General features: G+C 35.3%; 1 protein-coding gene across 6 annotated transcripts in view; it reads left to right on the forward strand.

Annotated features, from left to right (window-relative positions):
* The window catches only part of G3BP2 (G3BP stress granule assembly factor 2), an 87,938-nt gene extending 67,141 nt beyond the window's left edge, over window positions 1–20,797 (forward strand). For 5 of the 6 annotated variants that reach the window (XM_020904137.2, XM_020904135.2, XM_020904134.2 and 2 more), the window contains 11 exons: window positions 3,135–3,253; window positions 5,559–5,640; window positions 6,357–6,530; window positions 6,963–7,053; window positions 7,773–7,875; window positions 8,388–8,568; window positions 9,552–9,650; window positions 13,966–14,068; window positions 15,308–15,436; window positions 17,341–17,459; window positions 17,818–20,797. In XM_020904137.2, coding sequence (XP_020759796.1) covers window positions 3,159–3,253; window positions 5,559–5,640; window positions 6,357–6,530; window positions 6,963–7,053; window positions 7,773–7,875; window positions 8,388–8,568; window positions 9,552–9,650; window positions 13,966–14,068; window positions 15,308–15,436; window positions 17,341–17,459; window positions 17,818–18,090 — 1,449 coding nt within the window. In that variant the 5' untranslated portion in view covers window positions 3,135–3,158 and the 3' untranslated portion in view covers window positions 18,091–20,797. The remainder of the gene's footprint in view (window positions 1–3,134; window positions 3,254–5,558; window positions 5,641–6,356; window positions 6,531–6,962; window positions 7,054–7,772; window positions 7,876–8,387; window positions 8,569–9,551; window positions 9,651–13,965; window positions 14,069–15,307; window positions 15,437–17,340; window positions 17,460–17,817) is intronic. The other variant, XM_020904140.2, reaches the window with a different exon arrangement.
* Window positions 20,798–21,101: the final 304 nt, after the last annotated feature.

Below are 21,101 nucleotides of genomic sequence, written 5' to 3' on the forward strand. Positions count from 1 at the left end.
GCCATCAACTTCAGTGACTGTAAAGGTAGTGGGCAATGTAAAACCTCTTTTGAACTTTGTTACAAAAACTCCAGTGTATTTTGACCTTTCTTTGATATTGATTTGTGTGACACTTTTTTTTTTTTCCCACTTTGGTTATACATCGGTGACAAAAATGGCAGGTGAATAGTGTACTTTATAAATGTGTTGGGAAATGAGGATAAGTAACAAAGTCTCACTGAAGAAAATCTGGAAGTAGAGAAGAAAAAAATGGAAAAATGAGAATCGCCAAACTCAGAAACAATACCTAATAGTGTTTTTTGTCATTGACCTTTGAACAAAACTGTTTTGTACATAATATTTCATTCAGAGGGTATTTTGCCACAGCTTAACATCAGTTGTTACAGTAGTTTTAAATGTGCATAATTTCCATGTTTTTGTTGTTGTATAAAATTTTACTAGATAAGTCTCCTGTTCCTCAACCTTGCCTATCATTCTTAATAAAAACACTGCGTTTTTTTCCTTCATTATTTTTTAAGGCTGTTTGCCTGCCTGTGTCTTCATTGTTTCACAGAGGCGCTTTCCTTGAGGTGCTTGGGCTTTCTGGTTGGGGTGCATGGGCTCAGTGGTTGCAATGCCTGGGCTTATTTGCTCTGTGAGATCTTAATTCTCCAACTGGGGATCAACCCCAGCCCCCTGTATTGCAAGGTGGATTCTCAAACTTTGGGCCATCAGGGGAGTCCCTGCTTCATTTCTTTAAACATAGTAAATAAGTCTCTTTATGCATCCGGATCTGTTAATCCTTATTGTTGGAGGATTTTAGGTTTGAGGGAAAGTAATGGCACCTGAAATGACTGTGTCTAATTTTGCTTTGTGCATTAACTTTTTTTTTTTAATGAGTTGATTTAATTGTAGGTGGCACAAAATTTAAGGTGGAGCAAAGATTGAAGAACAGACTGCCTGGATTCTAGGCTGGGTTTACTTTGACCTCACTAGGATAGAAATGACTAAGGGAGAACTGAAGGGATAAGCCACTATGTGAACATTTCTTTTCTTGAATGTGCCACGGGCTCCAACACAGCACTTTATTCTAGCTTATTTGTTGTTGTTTAGTTGCGAAGTCATGTCCAACTCTTTTGTGACTCCATGGACCGTAACCCGCCAGGCCGCTCTGTCCATGAGGTTTGGATTTCCCAGACAAGAATACTGGAGTGGGCTGCCATTTCCTTCTCCAGTGGATCTTCCTGGCCCAGGGATTGAACCCACTACTCCTGCATTGGCACATGGATTTTTTTTTTTTTACCACTGAGCCACCAGGGAAGCCTTTTCTTCTAGCTATGGGTGGCAAAAAAATTTTATGGAAGAGAATGCAAGTGTTTAAACAGCAGTGGAAGTAAGGATTACCATCACCTGAGGCATAAGGAACAGCTTTTTGCCAGATTTCCAAATTCTGCCTGTGGCCCGGGGCGCCTTCTGCATGGCCTTCAGTTTCAGCTTCTCCAGCTTCTCTGCACCTTTTTGTTACTGCCTGAGAGCTTCGCCTTCCTCTTCATCTTCTTTGCCTGTTTCTTCGGCTGCTTCAAGGACTTCTTGCCACTGCCCCTCCCCCCAGATCCTGGCACTGGAAGCAGTTAGGCATTATCTAAAGATATGTTTTTTTAATATCGACTGAGTTTCAAGACAATCGCAAAAGGAGAAACAGGGAACCTAATACAGCATTATGTAAAAATTGAGTTGGGAGTCACCAGGATTAATTTAATAGAGTTTTATCTGTAGGCTCCTTTATGGCTGGTATCTGATTATTAAAAAGCTTTAGTGATAATGGTGGGCTATCTTTGTGAAATTTTTAAAAGGGGACCTACTTTGAGGGAATTCCCTGGCAGTCCAGGAGGGGCTTCCCTAGTGGCTCAGAGGTTAAAGCGTCTGCCTGCAATGAGGGAGACCTGGGTTCGATCCCTGGGTCAGGAAGATCCCCTGGAGAAGGAACTAGCAACCCACCCCAGTATTCTTGCCTGGAGAATCCCATGGACGCAGAAGCCTGGTGGGCTACAGTCCACGGTGTCGCAAAGAGTCGGACGAGGCTTCACTTTCACTCTTCCAGTGGTTAGGACTTCTTGCTTTCACTGCTGAGGGCATGAGTTTGATCCTTGACAGGGAGCTAAGATCCAGCAAGTTTAGTGCAGCAAAAAAACCCATGTTGAAGTTTATTTGTTAACAGGAATTTAAACTGCATCTTAATTTGCTCAGTAGTTTCACACACACAAATGTGTGTATATATGTGTATTTAAACTAGTGATACTCATATTTTCTCTTTTTTCTTCCCATTTCTCTTAATTCCTAGTGTTATGACTTTTACTGTTTGGAGGGTTATAGACATAAATTATTTACTTTAAATGATGAAAGGTTATGTTTCTATTTTTATTTTTACTGGTTTATCTTTGAGAGTTGGGGCTGAGAGGTATGTTTAAAGTCGCACCTAACCCATTCTGTTCCCTGTTTGCTTGTCTGTATTCCATGATAGATTATAAACTCTGAGGGCTAGAGTCCTGTTCACTGAGGTATCCCACTTAATATGAACAGTGTCTGACATGTAGTTAGATAATTAATAGCAAGAAAGGTTGAAAAGACATACACTAAATGTGAAACACCATTATCTGAGTATTTTAGAGTATTGCTGATTTTTAATGGTAATTATTACAGTTTTGAAATAGTGAAACTAATCCCTAGAAGGCAAGAGTATTATATAAAGAAGACAAAAGCTATTACTGTCTTTAAGTGTAATCTCCCAAGTCCTGAGTTGTGCCCTCTGCCTAGTTTTCAGAAATAAACCATTAAAATCTAAGAATGTAGGAGATAATGTTCCCCAAAGGAAAAATATACTATGAGTAAAAAGACTTTATTATGATGCCACCTAGTCTGAGACAGCACTGGACATGCCTCTTTCCCTTGTATTGAGACATAGGGAGATCAAGAAATAGAGACGAAGAGGAAGTGGCAAATGTTGGAGGTTAAAAGTAGTTATTGGGAATTTATTATTTTACTGTTACTTTTAAATAAGTGATTTTATTTTCATTTGAATGGCTAAGAAAATTTGCTTCATAGTATTTAACAAAGATGACTTTTAAGAGTTAATATTCTTATGTTTGTTTCCCTAGTATTTGACATTGTGCAGCAAAGAAATGGTTATGGAGAAGCCCAGTCCGCTGCTTGTAGGGCGGGAGTTTGTGAGGCAATATTATACTTTGCTGAATAAAGCTCCAGAATATTTACACAGGTAAATTTTAATTGGATTATTTACTATTTTTATTTACTTTTATTTTCTGAATATGACTACATATAAATTTTGTGTTTCCTGTCTTCTCGCGTCCTGACAAGTATCTTTACAAAGCTCATCCAATAGTTCAACAATCTGATGGCATAAAACCCATCTTTTTCAAGTTTCCTCCTTGAATGAAATCCACAGTAAAAAAAACACTCCTTATCAGATCCCATTATATAACACATTCACATCTGTACACACACATAAACAATTACATGGTCTGGTATTTTATGTTTCTTTTTTTTTTTTTAAACCACAGACTTGACCAACTAATGGGTTCTAGTCTTGATTGAAATCACAGGTTAAGTTGTTTCATTTGGTTTTTGTGTGGTTTTTAAAAGTTCTCTGTAGCAGCGTTAGGAAACGAATCAGTTAATTGATTTCATTTGTGAAAATTCCTTCAGATTGATTCACAAGAAAATATTCCTTTGTGAGACGGCAAGAGTAGCCTTGTTTACTATTTTGGCAAGACATGTATATGAGCTTATTTTTTTTCCGGAGACTGAAATGAAATTGATTTATATTATGGGTAGTATTTATAATTTTTGTTCTACCTGGTGTATTTTTTAGTAGGTCGAAGATAAGTGAGGCCTTTGTAAGGATTAGGCTTTGCCGGTGTTTGTTGTAGAACACACTAGCCAGATGAGTTAGGATAAGTGTGTCCTTGCCACTTCGCATGGGAAAGACTGTTAAAGGACTTTTCTCTTTTAGATACAGGTTCTCTTTATAAATGTGCTGGGCATTCTAAAGTTCTGTTTTGCATTGTGCCCTGCTGTTGTTAAACATGTGTGTAATAGTCCCTATATTATTCCAGGAGACATTTTAAGATAACTAACACTGCCCCCCCAAAAAAGAATCAGTACCTGTACATTTTTCTGATTATAAAAATAAAAACATTCCTGTTGATAGTATATGTAAGTTAGGGAGAATGGAATTATTAAGGCTTTTCATTATCTGAAATTTTGTCTCACAGTGTAGGTATTAGCATTTTTAACTTTTTCTTTTTATAACAAGGAAAGACAAGACTCTCTACCATAATTTCAGGTAACAGCACAGACTTCTGTTTTATACTTAGCTTGTATAGCAGATTTCCTTATTCATAAAAAAATTAAGTTTGTTTTAAATTTTTCAGTTACTAACACTGTAGTGCATATCCCTTACACGTGCATTTTTGGGCATCTTTCTAGTTGTTTTCTTAGGATAACTTCCTAGAAAATAGAATTGTTAAATCAAAGGTATGATTTTCTCTAAAACTTTTTCTATGCACACTTAACAGCCAAATTGTCCAAATGAAAACTGTATACATGCTTGCCAGTAGTACATGAGAGAGAACAGTGTAAACATTAAAAAAAATATATGGGTAGTGGTTAAAAGCATGGGTCTGGAGCCAGCTGCTCTGACTTGATAGGTGTGTAACATTTAAGTTAATTTAACCTCTTCTGAACTTCAGTTTGTTCATTTAGATAACAGCACTTATGTTAGTCCTGAGGTTGTTAGGAGACTAGAATGAATCACTACATGTGTAGTGCACTGAGAAAGTTGTCATAGAGGAAGTCTTCCATGTTTTATTGCAATAGGAGCTGAGTTCTCCTTATGAAAAAATTAATTTTGCATATTTGATAACCTTAATTTAGGAAGATCTCCTAGTTGCTTTATGTAGTACCATAGAAACACTAATTTATCATGTACTTAAGAGCAGTATAAAAATATTGAGAAATTAGATGCTAAAATAATATATATATTTTTTAAACTTGATCTCTGAATTATTTCAATTAAGTCTAAACTTTTAACCTTAGCCTTTGGAATTAGTAGTCATTTGGAACTCTTAGTAGAATGAGTGTTAAATAGTATCTGATTCCAAACAGATCTAAATAACTGAGTTTTTACATTTGACAAAAATGGGTAAATAAACAGCAGCATCGGTATTTAGAATATATTTTGAATGTCTCATTTTCCCACTTAACAGCATATAGACACAGTAAGATGAAAATAGCTAAAGACAGTATAACTAATAGCCAGGCACACTAAAAATTCTATGTCATTGCTCATTTAATCCTTACAGTAACTCTGTGGAGAAGTTAACTCTTGTTCCATGTTACCAAGGAAAGTGAACTTGAAGAGTGTAAGTCTCAAGGTTACACAGCTAATCAGTGACAGAGCCAGACCTGGAAACTAACTCTGCTTAATACCAGGACTCTACTCCATCTTAGACTTCTTTCTGTTCATAACTGAATGTTAATCATTATCAATGCTTTTATAGGTTTTATGGCAGGAATTCTTCATATGTTCATGGTGGAGTAGATGCTAGTGGAAAGCCCCAGGAGGCTGTCTATGGCCAAAATGTAAGTGTAAATTTCATATACATTTAAGATTATTTTAACTGATTTAAACTTACTTGAACTTAGTTTAAGTTAAGATTATTTTAAGTTAAGTTAGAGATTTGGAAAATAACCTTCTTGTGCCCATGGATTTCTTCTTGAGTGTGATCAGTTAGCTATGCTAAAATTTATGTTACAATACTTGTCAAATGTGCTTTGAGTTCTTATAAACATTGATTTTTGTAGGAAGCACAGTGTTAACATTGGCATGGATACAAAAGAGAAAATGGGACATTTTTATATCACTGGTGTATTTTATACCTGAAACAGTTGAGACAATGTATTAATATTTATAGAAATGTGGGCTAAACCTTATGTTATAGGAATGAATAGAAGTATATTCCTTATGACTTTGTAGAGAATGTGGGATTTCAGCTAGTCTCTGAATTATAGGATTGACTTTACCAAACAAGAGGAAATTGAAAGAAGAAATGCAGACAAGCAGTAAAGTAAAACCACGTGTGAGGTCATGCAGTAGTCAACATGGTTTATGGAACATGGGTCTGTCAGTAATGCATAGCATGGTGGAATGGATTCAAATGAGGCAGAGAGATTAAGTATTTAGTATTCTAGAGTTGTGAGGAAATTGGTGGAAGTCTGTAGTATTGAATAGGTAACTTAGTGTTAAAAAGGTAATGCAATATCATGAGTTTGTATTTCCTCTCCACCCCCTAATAAAGGATATACACCACAAAGTATTATCTCTGAACTTCAGCGAATGTCATACTAAAATTCGTCATGTGGATGCTCATGCAACCTTGAGTGATGGAGTAGTGGTCCAGGTCATGGGTTTGCTGTCTAACAGTGGACAACCAGAGAGGAAGTTTATGCAGACCTTTGTTCTGGCTCCTGAAGTAAGTTTTCATTTCAATTAACTTTCATTTATGCGACTTCATTTTTCTGTTAACTGGTTGCTTGAAGTGGCTGGTCTCCTCTCACAGGCACAGGTGTGCATGTCACTGTTGTTGAGGAACCTGTTGGACACGTTCATTTATTTGAATTTTCTGTGCTTTGACTGTTAATGAGATCCTGATACAAATGTGCAAATAGATGATTAAGATTACAGAAATAATATTAAAAGTGTGTTATTTAATAGTTTGAAAGTAGTCATTTCTTGAGTTTAAATATTCTTTGATTTTCTTTATATTAACATTATAGCATGTTCAGCTTTGGAAAGTTATATTCAGTCTACATTATTTCTGTATTAAAATAAAAACTTTATTCTCTCTATGTCATACCACATTTATGGGTATTTATGGAGTATTTGGATTTTTTTTTTTTAATAGGGATCTGTTCCAAATAAGTTTTATGTTCACAATGATATGTTTCGTTATGAAGATGAAGTATTTGGTGATTCTGAACCAGAACTTGATGAAGGTGAGATATCTTGAGATTTCAAGATACAAGGGTTTTGTTGGTGTCAGTACTCTTTAATGACATGGAAAATGTGAAACTTACAGAAATTTGACTTTGTAACTGAGTCCAAGCCCCTTTTCTCCTTTTTGTTCTTTTTTTTTGTTTAAAAAACAGATATTCTTTATATGAAATTTTATAAAAATCATACACAGAAGTGAAAAAAAATCCCTCAATCTCATTCTATATAGATAACCAAGAATTTGGTGCCTACTACAGAATTTTGTTGTATTCTGTACTGACTGACACTTTCCTAAAAGTGGAAGTAGCTGACTCAAAGCTAGGCCTTTTTTTCATCTAATGTGTCTTTGTTGGCTGTTGATATTTTTTTGTCTATACCAGAATTATTTAATCTTATGTTGATATACATCAGCTTGTTTCTGATTCTCTGTCATTATTGCTTCATTGAATTAATATGAAAGGAAACTGAGTTATGACTTTAATAGCATTTTTTCCTACCCTTTCCTCTTCTTACTAATAGATCTTTTAAAAAAATAGCGTAATTCCAAACTTCATCTTGCTTGCTCTTTTTTAAGGGAACAAGGAATATTAAGTGCCTATGTACTTTCAAGAAATAACGCTATTTTTAAACTATTTATGATTTCTTTGAACATTAAAAATACATATATGAAGCTGTGTATTAAGCCTCTTAAAAAGAGATGTGGTGTATTATGTGTTGTCAGAATCAGAAGATGAAGTAGAGGAAGAACAAGAGGAAAGACAACCATCTCCAGAACCTGTGCAGGAGAATGCTAACAGTGCTTACTATGAAGCTCACCCTGTGACGTAAGAATAGTGCTTGCAAGGCAAAATTTGGCCTAAACTATTCATATCATGTAGTTGCAAGTGGTTTTTGTTCCTAGAATTGTTGCTGAAAGTAAATTCTTGATAAAGCTATGTAGCCAGTGCCTGAGTATTTACCATGTATATGCAAGAAATTTGGAAAGCATTCTTACGTTTAATTCAAAAATTGAAAATGGTTTGGCCTAAAACTCATCACTTACCGATAATGTATACTGTTTGAGACGACACAGACTAAGCATTTTATTTTTTAACTAATGGATTTTCCTTATAGTTAGTGCTAAAGTAAACATGTTTAGTAATCCAGTTTTTACATTTAGGTTAGAGAAAGACTGCTGAGAGTATTGTTCCTTCTGCCTTCTGGTTCTTAGTGAACTTTACTTCAAAACGGTGTATGTTATTCGTTCTGCCCATTAATTAGAGAAATGCTGAATTTTCTCCGATTTGAGTTGATCATTTCACTCCTACTGAAAAGTGAACGAAATATTTTATTGTAGTAATGGCATAGAGGAGCCTTTAGAAGAATCCTCACATGAACCTGAACCTGAGCCAGAATCTGAAACAAAGACTGAAGAGCTGAAACCGCCAGTGGAGGAGAAGAACTTGGAAGAGTTAGAGGAGAAGTCTGCTTCTCCTCCGCCTGCTGAACCTGTTTCTCTGCCACAGGAACCACCAAAGGTTAGATCCAAGGAGCTCTTCAGGCCCGTAACGTCACGCTTTCATACGGTGCCATTCATGAAGCATGACCTTTGTTCTGCTATGTTAATTGTTGAATAGTAAACTATGCTTTTTTTATGTGTACGAAAGAAGCTGTGGGGTTTTTTTGGTAATTCTGAGGATATCGTATTTCACCCCCTAAAAAACACCCCTCAGAATAAAAATTTTAAGATTTGATTCTTATTTGTGTGCAGTGTTTAGTACCATACATGAAATTATTCAAGTCCATATAATAAAGCCAAGAGTTGCTCTTCCATTCTGTATTAAGTCCTCTACACACAGATGCAAACAGGAGTCATGCAGTTTCCCAGCTTAAAACAAATTGGCCTATTGTTAAAACAAGTGATATGTGTGCTATTTCTGGTTTAAATGGGAACAGTTTCCTTACTACACCAAACTGTCTTGGAAAGATGAGTGATACCCATAGTGTTTCGTTTAAACCTACCTAAAACATTTTTTATTTTTCTGTAAAGTAGGTATATTTGGGTAGTGAGAGGAGATTGCTTGTTCTATTTGTGAATGTCTGTTAAAGTTTCCAGCTAGTACTCTCTTCTTTCCTGTCCTTCCTCTCTCCCATTAGCGCCATCACACACCTTATCTTCCCCCCAAAAGGGGAAAGAAATTGATTCTATTAGGTTCTTATTTTTCTAGCATGTGTAGTTGCTAGTGGTTTTGCTTACCACTTGCTCATCTACTTAGTGCATATAGGAACTTGCTTGTGGATTTATTTAGTAGTTCAAACAAAACAGTCATAATCTTGCATAATGAAATTTTGAAACCTGGCACATAGACTGGCATGTGTGTGTGTGCCTTTCTTTTTAGGAGTCCTCCAATATAGAGCAATAGTTTAGAAATGAAAAGAAAATATATATTTGGAAGTTTCCCTATAGGAATGTTGGTGGTTTTCCATGATTAGTAGTCTAGGTTTGTTGCATTTCCTGCAGGCTTTCTCCTGGGCTTCAGTGACCAGTAAAAACCTGCCTCCTAGTGGCACTGTTTCTTCCTCTGGAATTCCACCCCATGTTAAAGCACCAGTCTCACAGGTAACGATCTGTGAACACATTGGATTGTATCCTTGTTACATTGCCAATTGCTTATCTTTTTCATACTTTTAAAAATGAGTCAATCAGAAATAATTAATTAAATATACAAAAAAAATTGTATTAAATGTCAGTTGCACCCACTTTAAATGCCAGATCTCCATTCATCATCTACATAGGTGGTATTTGGGGGTATGGGTGTGTGAAATACAGATTTAGTTAGTTTTAACAATATATATTGTCATTTAAAAGCCTTCTTAAAATAACCAAAAAACTCCTTTTTATAAGTTTAAAATGTCATTTAGCAAAAATATTAGGGAAGAAATTTGAAAGCCACGAAGTAGTATGGCATTATAAAGAATCATTGTTTTTTTTTTGTTTTGTTTTTTTTTAAACAGAAAGCTAAAAACAAAAATGCACTGCCTAAGCTCTCAGTCTGTAAGTGGTTCATACTGTTTAATTGAAGCCTGTACCAACTTATGACTGTAGTGTTCACCTTAACTGATCATTCTAGTATTCTGCCTTTTGTCTGTTTGTCATCTTACCCACCTCAGAGCTTTCAAAAACATTGAAAAATAAAGACACTGGCTACCTAATGTGTTCATTAGACATACTTTAGAGTTAACCAAATTCTAAAGTAAATAGGCACAGTTAAAGGGTGTCCAGTACTTCTACATTTTGAGTCAAGCTTCATTCCAGTATAAAATTTACATGTAAAATGGTTAGTGCACATAAAATTGTGTTTTTACACCTCTTTTTGTGCTCTGAACATTGAAACTGTGAGATTTCAAAAGTAGCTAGTAATTATTAGGCAGTCTACCTGGTCTTGGTACACATAATTAGCTATGTAATAGAATACATGGCCTTGTGGTAGCTTTTTTTTTTTTTTTCCAGCTAGATATTCAGGAAATACTGAGTAATTACCTCAGATCACAAACTAGAAGTCTGTCTTAATGAAGAAAATTAATTTGCCAAGTACTGATTGTACTTTTCTACCCATTTGAAGATTCAATAAGTGATTTTCTGAATTTTCTTTTGGAATTCTTAGTTTCTTACCAGATTTGTGTTTAGAATCTTTTGTATTATTACTTGAATTTCAGAGAGTTGGCTACATTTATTTTAAACTTACTGCTAGTTAAAAGTTAGAGTAACTAATGCCTATTACGCCTTTAGTATGGCACCACACATTGTGCAAAGCACTTATTTATTCTTACCTAGTCCCTGTAGGGACTAATTATTCCTGTTTCACAGACAAGTAAATTGAGACCTTGAGTACTTCACTGAAGGTCAGACAGCTATATAAATAAAATAGTAGGGCTTCGAATTCATGCAGTTAGATACCCATTCAAGCCTGTAGGTTTCTTCAGCCCTTGGAGGGTAATGTATCTCTGTTTACATCAAAGAAGAAGAGTGTTTACATCAAAGAAGAGAAGTGCTATATCTAAGTCATGTCTATATGTTACATTACATTAGATCCTAGCCTCTTGTCTAGAGAAATAAAATTTTAAGTTGAAAAAAAAGGTAAGAGACTGGATTGTGTTTTAATAACCTATCCTTATTAAGACAAAATTTTAAACATTTATAATTTAAACTTTAAAATACTTTCTGATCTGAAGCTGTATAAGAATGGATTCATAATTGTTTTCCTCTTGATTTAATAAACCGTTCAGTTTTGTCACTTTGGTATAGTATCCATTTCCTTAACATTTTGAGCATAGATTATTAATAAAAGGCTTCCCAGGTGGTGCTAGTAATAAAGAACCCGCCTGCCAATGCAGGAGACATAAGAGACGCGGGTTTGATCCCTGGGTCAGCAAGATCCTTTGGAGGAGGAAATGGCAACCAACTCCAGTATTCTTGCGTGAAGAATGCCATGGACAGAGGAGCCTGGTGGGTCCCAGTCCATAGGGTTGCAAAAAGTCGGATATGACTGAAGCGACTTAGCACACATTAATAGAAGGAGAATTAAATCTAATTCCAAAGTATTGGTAGGCATTAATTTAGAAGTAGTTCATTTATTTTCTTGGCAGATTTGTTGGAAGTGGATTAGTTCATTTAAGTAGCTTTTGTTTGGTTGAAGTACACATTAGTTGTGGTTTTACCTGCTGTTACTGAGTTGATTGATGGTTTCATTTTTATTTCATATTATGTTTGCTTTCATTTGTGGCATTTGTCATGTGAGCACACTTTCTGGTTGCGTGGAATTAATTTTCAGGCCCTGAAGGTTTTACATGGTTGTCTTAGTTACTTTATCTCCTTGGAGCAAGAAGTTTTCATGAAATTAATCCTGAAGAATTGTAAGTGCAAAGCTGGCTTAATTGACATATATTGAAAGAAATATTGATAAAATTTTTTTGTCTCACATTTTTCTTGTACTGGCATCATCAAGTATCTAAAAAGTTGCTAAATTCTTGTATGGGTTATTTGTAAGATGTTGAAACTTATTTAAACTTGTGTTTTTAATATTAAATCCTTAAAGGATGATAACTTTTTTGTTTTGCTACTTTATTTTTGTTTCATTAATCTTTTGAAAAGAATCTGAATCATTCAGCTAGAATTCTTTTTCTTGGATTGAATGAATTGAGGTTTTTCTAGATATTTAAATTTAAAAGTGTGATTTGCTATTTTTGTTCCTTAAGTACTAGCTTCATCAAACTTTAGAAAATATCTGTTCTTTAATAAGGTTTTATATTCATACTGTTTGAGTTGTGCTTTTAGGCCCTGCCCTCCTCAGTTGAAATTTCTAAATAGCTGCCTTTTCCAGGCATCACATTTTCCGTCAAATTATTATGTAGTCTTAAATTCTAAATACAGATAGCAGTGGTCTCGGGGCTGTAGTGTTGGTTCCCTGGTCAGGCTAGAACATTTTCCTACATGTTTTGAATTAGAGAACCAGATATAATTTAATTTTAAATGAACCATTAGTTACTGAACATCTGTGTCTAATAGCACTGTACTTGGTACTTTTTCTGGTGTAGAAATAAGATATAGTCCTTGTAGGAATAAGTACACATAAATAATTTAAATACCTGAAAGAGTTAGACATTGAAAATTTTTTTTTAGCTAGCAAAATTCTAGAACATGGGAAACAACTTCATTTTGAGAGAAATAGGAAATCTAGAAGAAAAATAACTTGAGTGAGACAGGCAAATTTATTAAAGACTGCTAGGATAGGAGATATATGCCTTTTGGTTACAGCAGATGAAACTATAAATTGTTTTTAAAAGAAACATAGCTCTTTGTATCAAAATTTGTCCTTGCAAATTATAGTATCCTAGTTATATAAACTGAAAGAGTTTGAGCCACTTTTGGGCTGAGGTACTCAGAGGTGGTCAGCCATAAAGATAGCTAGTTTTTTGACTTGAGGACACATTCTCCATATTCCTGCTGAGTGTTTTCAGCATTCTTTGAAGGTGCATATGTTTTCTCTCTTCCTTGGATCATAAGTATTTGGGTAATAGACTGCCTGAAGACATTGGAAATACTGAAAATGCCATGTATGAAGGAAAAGGTAATAGATGTAGCTGTCATTTTGTTTTTAATATAGTTATTTAATTACATGTGTTTCATTTAGCAGTTAGCAGAAACTTTTGGAGGGTAACTTAAAATGATCTATTACTGCTCCTGCCACACCCAAGAAACAGTTAAGAAACATTGTTGGGGTCAGTCCATAAATGCATCTCTCTCTTGTAAGGAAGAACAGGAAGCTAAAGGACTTCTTGGACTGTTTGAGATGCTATAAACACGCTTCCTATATTGTTTTTTGTGTACATCTTAACTTTAAGGTAGTATTTTTAGGTGCCAGAGTATACTAAATTTTATATTTTGAATTACCAAAATATTGATTTAAAAAATTATTCATGATATCGCTGAGCACTAAATTTGAAGGGCAGCAAACTAGATAATTAGAAGTATGTATCATATATTCTTGTCTTCCAAAGATAAAGACAGCTTTTTATTTTATATATGTATTCACATGAAATGGCTCATCTTGAATTTTTTTACTTTTGTAGCAGTATCTTTTATACTGTCTCAATGTGGATGTAACTTTATTGAAAAAATATGGTTGTAAAAATAACAGCTTATTATGAATTATAACCTAGAGTGAGAAAACAAAATTTACTCTACAGTCCTAGATTGGTACAGAATATCTTTATAAAAATTTATGTTTCACATATGTAGGACATACATTAAAAATATTCTAGACTTAAAATTACCATAATGCCTGCTGGTGACTTGGTGGTGTTGCTTTAGTTTGGTTGTTTTTCTCCTGTGGAATGTGTTTCTTTATAATGTATTTTTTTCCCTTGTATTTTAGCCGAGAGTGGAAGCGAAACCAGAAGTTCAGTCTCAGCCACCTCGTGTGCGTGAACAACGACCTAGAGAACGACCTGGTTTCCCTCCTAGAGGACCAAGACCAGGTGAGTCAGCCCCTCCTATGATCTGCAGCAGTTAGAATGTGAAAAGTTAGAGAAAACTGAAGTGGAAAAATTTTTTTAAATTATAATGTATTTTATATGCAAATCCTTTTAGTACCAAGTTGCTTAAGGCTAAGGTAACCTGATATATATACAGCCTGGGTAAAACAACTAACTTTGGGGGGGGAATTAGTTGACATGCCATAGAGACATATATTTTAAAAATAATAAGAGAATTTTGAGACACATTTTCTTTGGTTATTGTCACTGGTCCTAAGAATTCAAAACCGAGCTGCCAATAACCTATTCTCTTACTTAGCACTCTTATCTCTTCACAGATAAACAATAAGCACACCCTGATTCTTCTTTTTTGATTGTCTTAGGTATTAAGTAAGTTGCCATGATTTTTGACTTGTTTCCATTGTTAGCTAATATATGTAGAACCTCTATTTGAATTCTATAAATATGTTTAGATTGCTTTTGGGAGGAGGTGGGAGATAGTATACATCATATTTTAGAAAATGTACTTTTAAAATTAAATAAGTGTGTTATTAAACCAGAAGTTATGGGAGCTGGGGTTTATCCCAGCCTTGTCACTGAGTTTGTGATCTTGGGTAAGACCCTTAAATGATGACATTCTCTTAAACCATTCAGTTACTACACAAATTTTTTCTGTGTGATGCCTTTCTTTATATGCCTCATTCTGTTCCTTGTGTTAGTGTGAGGATCATATAAGATTTTATATATGTATATATGAGCACCCTAAGGTATATAAAAGGTTACATAAATGACATACTATTGCTGTTAAATTTACTGATTTGGCTATAATTTTATACAACAATCTTTTATACAGGATTAATTTGTGCACTTTAAAGTACTAAACAAATATTTAGTACAAACACATCTCACTATCTAAAATCAGTTTGGTGCCTGGGTGCAAGAGTTTGGTTAAGGAGGAATACTTGTACTGCTGATACTAGGCTTTCACATGATCAGACCAGTAGATCTAGAAGGAAGGGACTTTGGCAATCTAGTCAGTACCCTCAGTTAACACTTCAGTGTCTTGTTATTTTCTCACTAACCTACTAATAATAGGCAGTTCCACAACTCAAAGGAGCTTATTACCTTATTAAACTAAAACAAGAATATCAAGTGTTGGGGTTTTTAACTTTCATTGCTTTGAACTAGCTGTTTATTATATGACATTGTAAACTTTAATATCTGCTCTGTTCCTCTTCTCAGGCAGAGGAGATATTGAACAGAATGAATCTGACAACCGTAGAATAATTCGCTATCCAGATAGTCATCAACTCTTTGTTGGTAACTTGCCACATGATATTGATGAAAATGAACTAAAAGAGTTCTTCATGAGTAAGTGGTTTACTTTGCTTTATGGTAAAATTAAGCAGGAAGTGAAGAGAATTTTTTTTCTAATCATAAGACTTATTCTTCTTGACTTTTATTTCAGAGAAAGCATTCTGTTGTTATAATCAGATTTTCACATAACATTATATTCCAGATAATTGACGGTAATGCCAAAAGTTTTGACAACTATTTTGATTTGCTATAGTTTTTAAATTTTTTTTTAGACATATACATGTATCCATTCTCACTCAAGCTCCTTTCCCATCCAGGCTGCCACATAACATTGAGCAGAGTTCCATGTAGCTATACAGTAGATCCTTATTGGTTATCCATTTTAAATATAGCAGCATGTACATATTGATCCCAAACTCCCTTAACTATCCCTTCCCTTTTATCCCCCTCCCCCCCAAACCATAAGTTCGTTCTCTATGAGTCTCTTTCTGTTTCATAAGTAAGTTCATTTGTATCATTTCTTTTTAGATTCTGTGTATTATGTCATATGATATTTCTTCTTCTCAGTCTGACTTCACTCAGTATGGCAATCTCTAGGTCCACCCATGTGCCTGCAGATGGAATTATTTCATTCTTTTTAATGGCTATGGCAGAAAGTAAAGAAGAACTAAAGAGCCTCTTGATGAAAGTGAAAGAGGAGAGTGAAAAAGGTGGCTTAAAGCTTAACATTCAGAAAACTAAGATCATGGCATCTGGTCCCATCACTTCATGGGAAATAGATGGGAAACATTGGAAACAGTGTCACTTTAGTTTTTGGGGCTCCAAAATCACTGCAGATGGTGACTGCAGCCATGAAATTAAAAGACGCTTACTCCTTGGAAGGAAAGTTATGACCAACCTAGATAGCATATTAAAAAGCAGAGATATTACTTTGCCAACAAAGGTCCGTCTGGTGAAGGCTATGGTTTTTCCAGTGGTCATGTATGGATATGAGGGTTGGACTATAAAGAAAGCTGAGCGCTGAAAAATTGATGCTTTTGAACTGTGGTGTTGGAGAAGACTCTTCAGAGTCCCTTGGACTGCAAGGAGATCCAATCAGTCCATCCTAAAGGAGATCAGTCCTGGGTGTTCATTGGAAGGACTGATGCTGAAGCTGAAACTCCAGTGCTTTGGCCACCTCATGCGAAGAATTGATTCATTGGAAAAGACCCTGATGCTGGGAGAGCTTGGGGTCAGGAGGAGAAGGGGGACGACAGAGGATGAGATGGCTGGATGGCATCACTGACTCGATGGGCATGAGTTTGGGATAGACTCAGGGAGTTGGTGGTGGACAGGGAGGCCTGGCGTGCTGCGATTCATGGAGTCGCAGAGAGTCGGACATGACTGAGGAACTGAACTGAACTGAACGGCTTAGTAGTATTCTATTGTATATATGTTCTACATTGAGGAGAGTACTGTTTTCATAATATGATTTAAAAAAAAAAATTTACCTCCATACATTGTATTTCTCTAGGTACTGGTCACCTTTAATGGGTCAGGAGTATAAGGTTACATCAGATGTTTCCCAGTGACTGTACTTAGTGTTGATTGACCTGGTTCTGTAGAGATTAGAAGAAAGAGCTGGGTGAATCAGTCTTAAATTTGGAAATGGGAATCATTCGGCAAATACAAATCTAATATAGACACTAAAATTGTCTCTCTAAAATGTGTAGGTAAATTTTCCTTTTGAATGGACTGATAAAGATGCAGGGCAACAGAATAGGCTAGCTGTTGGCATCTTAAGTGAATAATGTGAAACCTGTAAGAGTGAAAGTACCTTAATGTGCAATGGGTATAGCAGCTTGCAAGTTGTGTTTTGAAATGGGTCAGGTAGAATGAGGTATTAAATTCTAAACAGTAACAGTTGCAAAATATCCTGTTAAAATATTTTATCCTTTGTGTAATGTATATTTTCACAGGTTTTGGAAATGTTGTGGAACTTCGCATCAATACCAAAGGTGTTGGGGGAAAGCTTCCAAATTTTGGTTTTGTGGTTTTTGATGACTCCGAACCAGTTCAGAGAATCTTAATTGCAAAAGTAAGTGACTTAAAGGGCATAATTGAATACCTTATTATTCCTGTTGTATTTAATGTGAATTAGTCTTTTTTAAATCATAAAGTTAAAAATAGTTTACTGTGAACTAGTATTTATGCACAGAATAAAGATGTGTTAGTAGTTTTAAAATTTGAGATATGGATCATTTTAAAATTTGTTTATTATTTACTCTGGTAAAGGTTGGATATTGAGAATAGATTGCATATTGAGAATTTTATGAAAAGTTTTTTTGTCTTTTAGGATTTTCTTACTTATGTAAGAAAGTAAGAAAATCACTATTTCTTACATCACTATTACTGTCTAACCTGCCCATGTACATTTTTTTTCTTTCTTTTTAAAGCCAATTATGTTTCGAGGGGAAGTACGTTTAAATGTGGAAGAGAAAAAGACAAGAGCTGCCAGAGAGCGAGAAACTCGAGGTGGTGGTGATGACCGCCGGGATATTAGGCGCAGTGATCGAGGTCCCGGTGGTCCCCGGGGGATCGTGGGCGGCGGAATGATGCGAGACCGGGATGGAAGAGGACCCCCTCCGAGAGGCGGCATGGCACAGAAGCTTGGCTCTGGGAGAGGAGCCGGGCAAATGGAAGGCCGCTTCACAGGACAGCGTCGCTGAGGCGCCACTGTCGGCAGAGTCCTGACAGTGGTACATTATTCATCGTGTTTGCATTCTTATTAATTTTTTTTTGGCTTTGGAATGTGACACAGCCTTTTTGATCATTTCTTTGATGTGAAAAGCATCTTTCGGTTATCAGTTAAATTGAGGTGGACATTATTTCCCCAATTTTACAACAGGATTCGCATTGTTAATTTATCTAGACTTGGAGAATTAAGGACTGAGAAATGACCATATCTTAAACTATCTACAACAAAATGAACTTAAAAGGACATGCCCAACTGAATTCAGGTCCTTTGAGTCAAAATATCCTCTGCTGCACATTTTGTTTAAGTGTTACTGTTTCTGCCTATTATTGTTGGAAACACAAATAGTGCAATTTGTGCAATTGGAGAATCTTGCCTTTTTTTCTTGGCTCCCCCCAAAAATACAAACCAACAGAAAAACTTGTTATGCACTCATTAGAATGTACTAACGGGTACTCTGAACTCGTTAACCTTGACACCTGCAACAGGAGGCAATAGGGGAAAAAATCTTTCATCTTTTTTTCCAGTAGAGCATAGTTTGTGAAATGATGAGGGCATTTTTACCTGCTTGCTGTGACCAGCGTGTGTACACATAAACCTTAACAAGACTACAGGTATATTCCAGAAGGAAGTCATTTAGTTATGAACTAAATAACAAAGATCAGAACTTCAAATGCTATGGTCTTGAATATTAGACCAGATTTAGTAGCTCCACATCTAAGGTTTTTTTCTACCTGCCCCTCTTCAGTACAGGGATGGCTGGCTGCTCGACACACTCCTCCTCCCCCTTTCCTTTCTTTAAGCTGTGTACAGTGAAAGTTGTCTTTACTGTATTTCTGTTCTCTGGTAATGTAATACGCATGATGGTGCCTTCTATTAATACATCATTCCAGTCTTGCTGGTAATTTTGTACAGTATAGTGTATAAATTGCTGTGCTGCAAAGCCAAACAGCTGCAAAATGTTGAGAAATCATTGAAGTATATAAAAATTGCAGTATCTTTAAAATCAGTAAAATTGACTAGTATATTATTTACGTTGTTCTTCAGTTAACAACTTTGTGTTCTCTGTGGGAGGGAGTCTTGTGTGTTTGGGAGGGAGAGGGAAGGAGGAAGTCAGTTATTTGAGTCAAAGTCTCTTGTTGACTTTTCTCTTAGCTTGAAGGTGAACGTTGAAGCGTATCACTTGAGAGGTACTTGGAAAAGTCAGTCTACTTGATGTACATTTTTAGTGACCTTTTAAAAGCAGTCAGATTCCATAAATGGCACGTAAACCTGAAGTGAGGATACTGCAATTTTCAGAGAAAAGAACAGCAGCTCTTAAGTGTTTGCATTTTCTATTTGGGGGGGCAGGGAACTGTCATTCATTTTGCACAATTCTTGACCTGATGTCAGCACCCGAGTGGCTCTGAATTTAAGTCTGGGATGACATCTTTTATTTTTACATGAATCTCTAAACAATTCTGTGAGCAAAGTTTGTAGCTGCTGGATTATTGTCTGTCTTTATAGCAAGTTCCGGTAAACCACAAATATGACAAAAGGATATCTGATTTTATGCCTGGAGTATTTGGTACCTACCAGTTTCTGATGTTTCAGGCCAGGAGTGGGGTAAATAAGTGTGACCACTTAAAGCTGCTTGTAGCATGGAAGACTTCTCCATTCTGTCTTAGTAAAAACAAACAAAAAATGCACTTGACATAATAGCAAACTTTCTTAATTATGAAACTGTTTGCTATTTAGTAAACTAGCAAATGATGCACATATTTTGTTTTTCATGTACTGGGCAATGTAAGTAAAATTAAGCCTATTCCCCCCCCACCCCCACCCCCACCCCCACCCCTTGAATGAGGTCTTCCATGTTCGAGGAAAAGTCTTGCACTATTGGATGTATTTTGGGGACGCAGATTTCTCAGTTTCCATTTTGGGGGGTTTAAGGATTTTTTTTCCTGTTTGAAATACATTTATGCTTTCTAATGTATAGTACTTGAAATTCTTACAAGAAAATTACTTTTGAGTTTTGAAGCTTTTATTCAAACTGCTTTTAAATAAGTGGTTTCTTGTCAGTGTTTTTTTTTTTATAGCATATTGTTCCTCTTTCATTTCTTTCTCCTTCTCCTTTATTTGATATATATATATATATATATAAAATTTTGAATCCAAGATATTGCCCTTCCACCCATGAAAACTGTTCTGGCACCAAAAGTAATGATAAATGTTAAGTGTAATAGAAAATTAAAGCAAAGAGCCATTCAGCTTCAGTCTTTACATACCATGAATAAAACATTAAAACATCACATGGAGAAGTTTACATGGTGATTATTCACCTGCAGTACTGTGGACTTTTAACATTTTGTCCCCTTTTCAGTGAACCAGAGTAAAAACATTCATCTACCATAATTGTTATTTGCTGTTTTTTTTTTTAATTGTTGTTGTTGTTTGTTTTTATTTTTTGGATGGTAATATTCTATTCTATCCTTATGACACTATTGCAACCAAATTGGCTTTACCATCTTGGCTTTAGTAGGTATAGAAGACAATGGATTACCATCTTTATTGCTGTAATGTGTTAAGCATTATATGCTAGTAGTATTTAGTTTAATTGTTTCAGGTGGAAAGTATTCTTTGAGTTTCCATTTTGAATGTGTTTGGACTAAACAAACAATAAACTACTGATGTCTGCAGCATTTTATCTATGTCCCTAATTTAATTTGTAGGTTTGTGTTCCGAAATATTTTCTCCCAGTTGCATTTCACACAACCTCAGTAAAATAAGGAATTGTTCTAAAATCAACTGATTATTATTTGTGAAATTTGATACATAAATTATTTAAGTAAGACTTAAACATAATTACTTGAACTGAGATTGATCCCAGTTCAGTTAGATAGCTGGTAAACAAGATAGGGAATATTAGACCAGAATAATAAGTGGTGAGGAAGGTTAGAAGCAGATTACTAAACACTTGTTTATTTTTATTAATCTTGGGTTTTC

Source organism: Odocoileus virginianus, chromosome 29, assembly GCF_023699985.2.
Source record: "Odocoileus virginianus isolate 20LAN1187 ecotype Illinois chromosome 29, Ovbor_1.2, whole genome shotgun sequence".
NCBI classification, from domain to species: domain Eukaryota; kingdom Metazoa; phylum Chordata; class Mammalia; order Artiodactyla; family Cervidae; genus Odocoileus; species Odocoileus virginianus.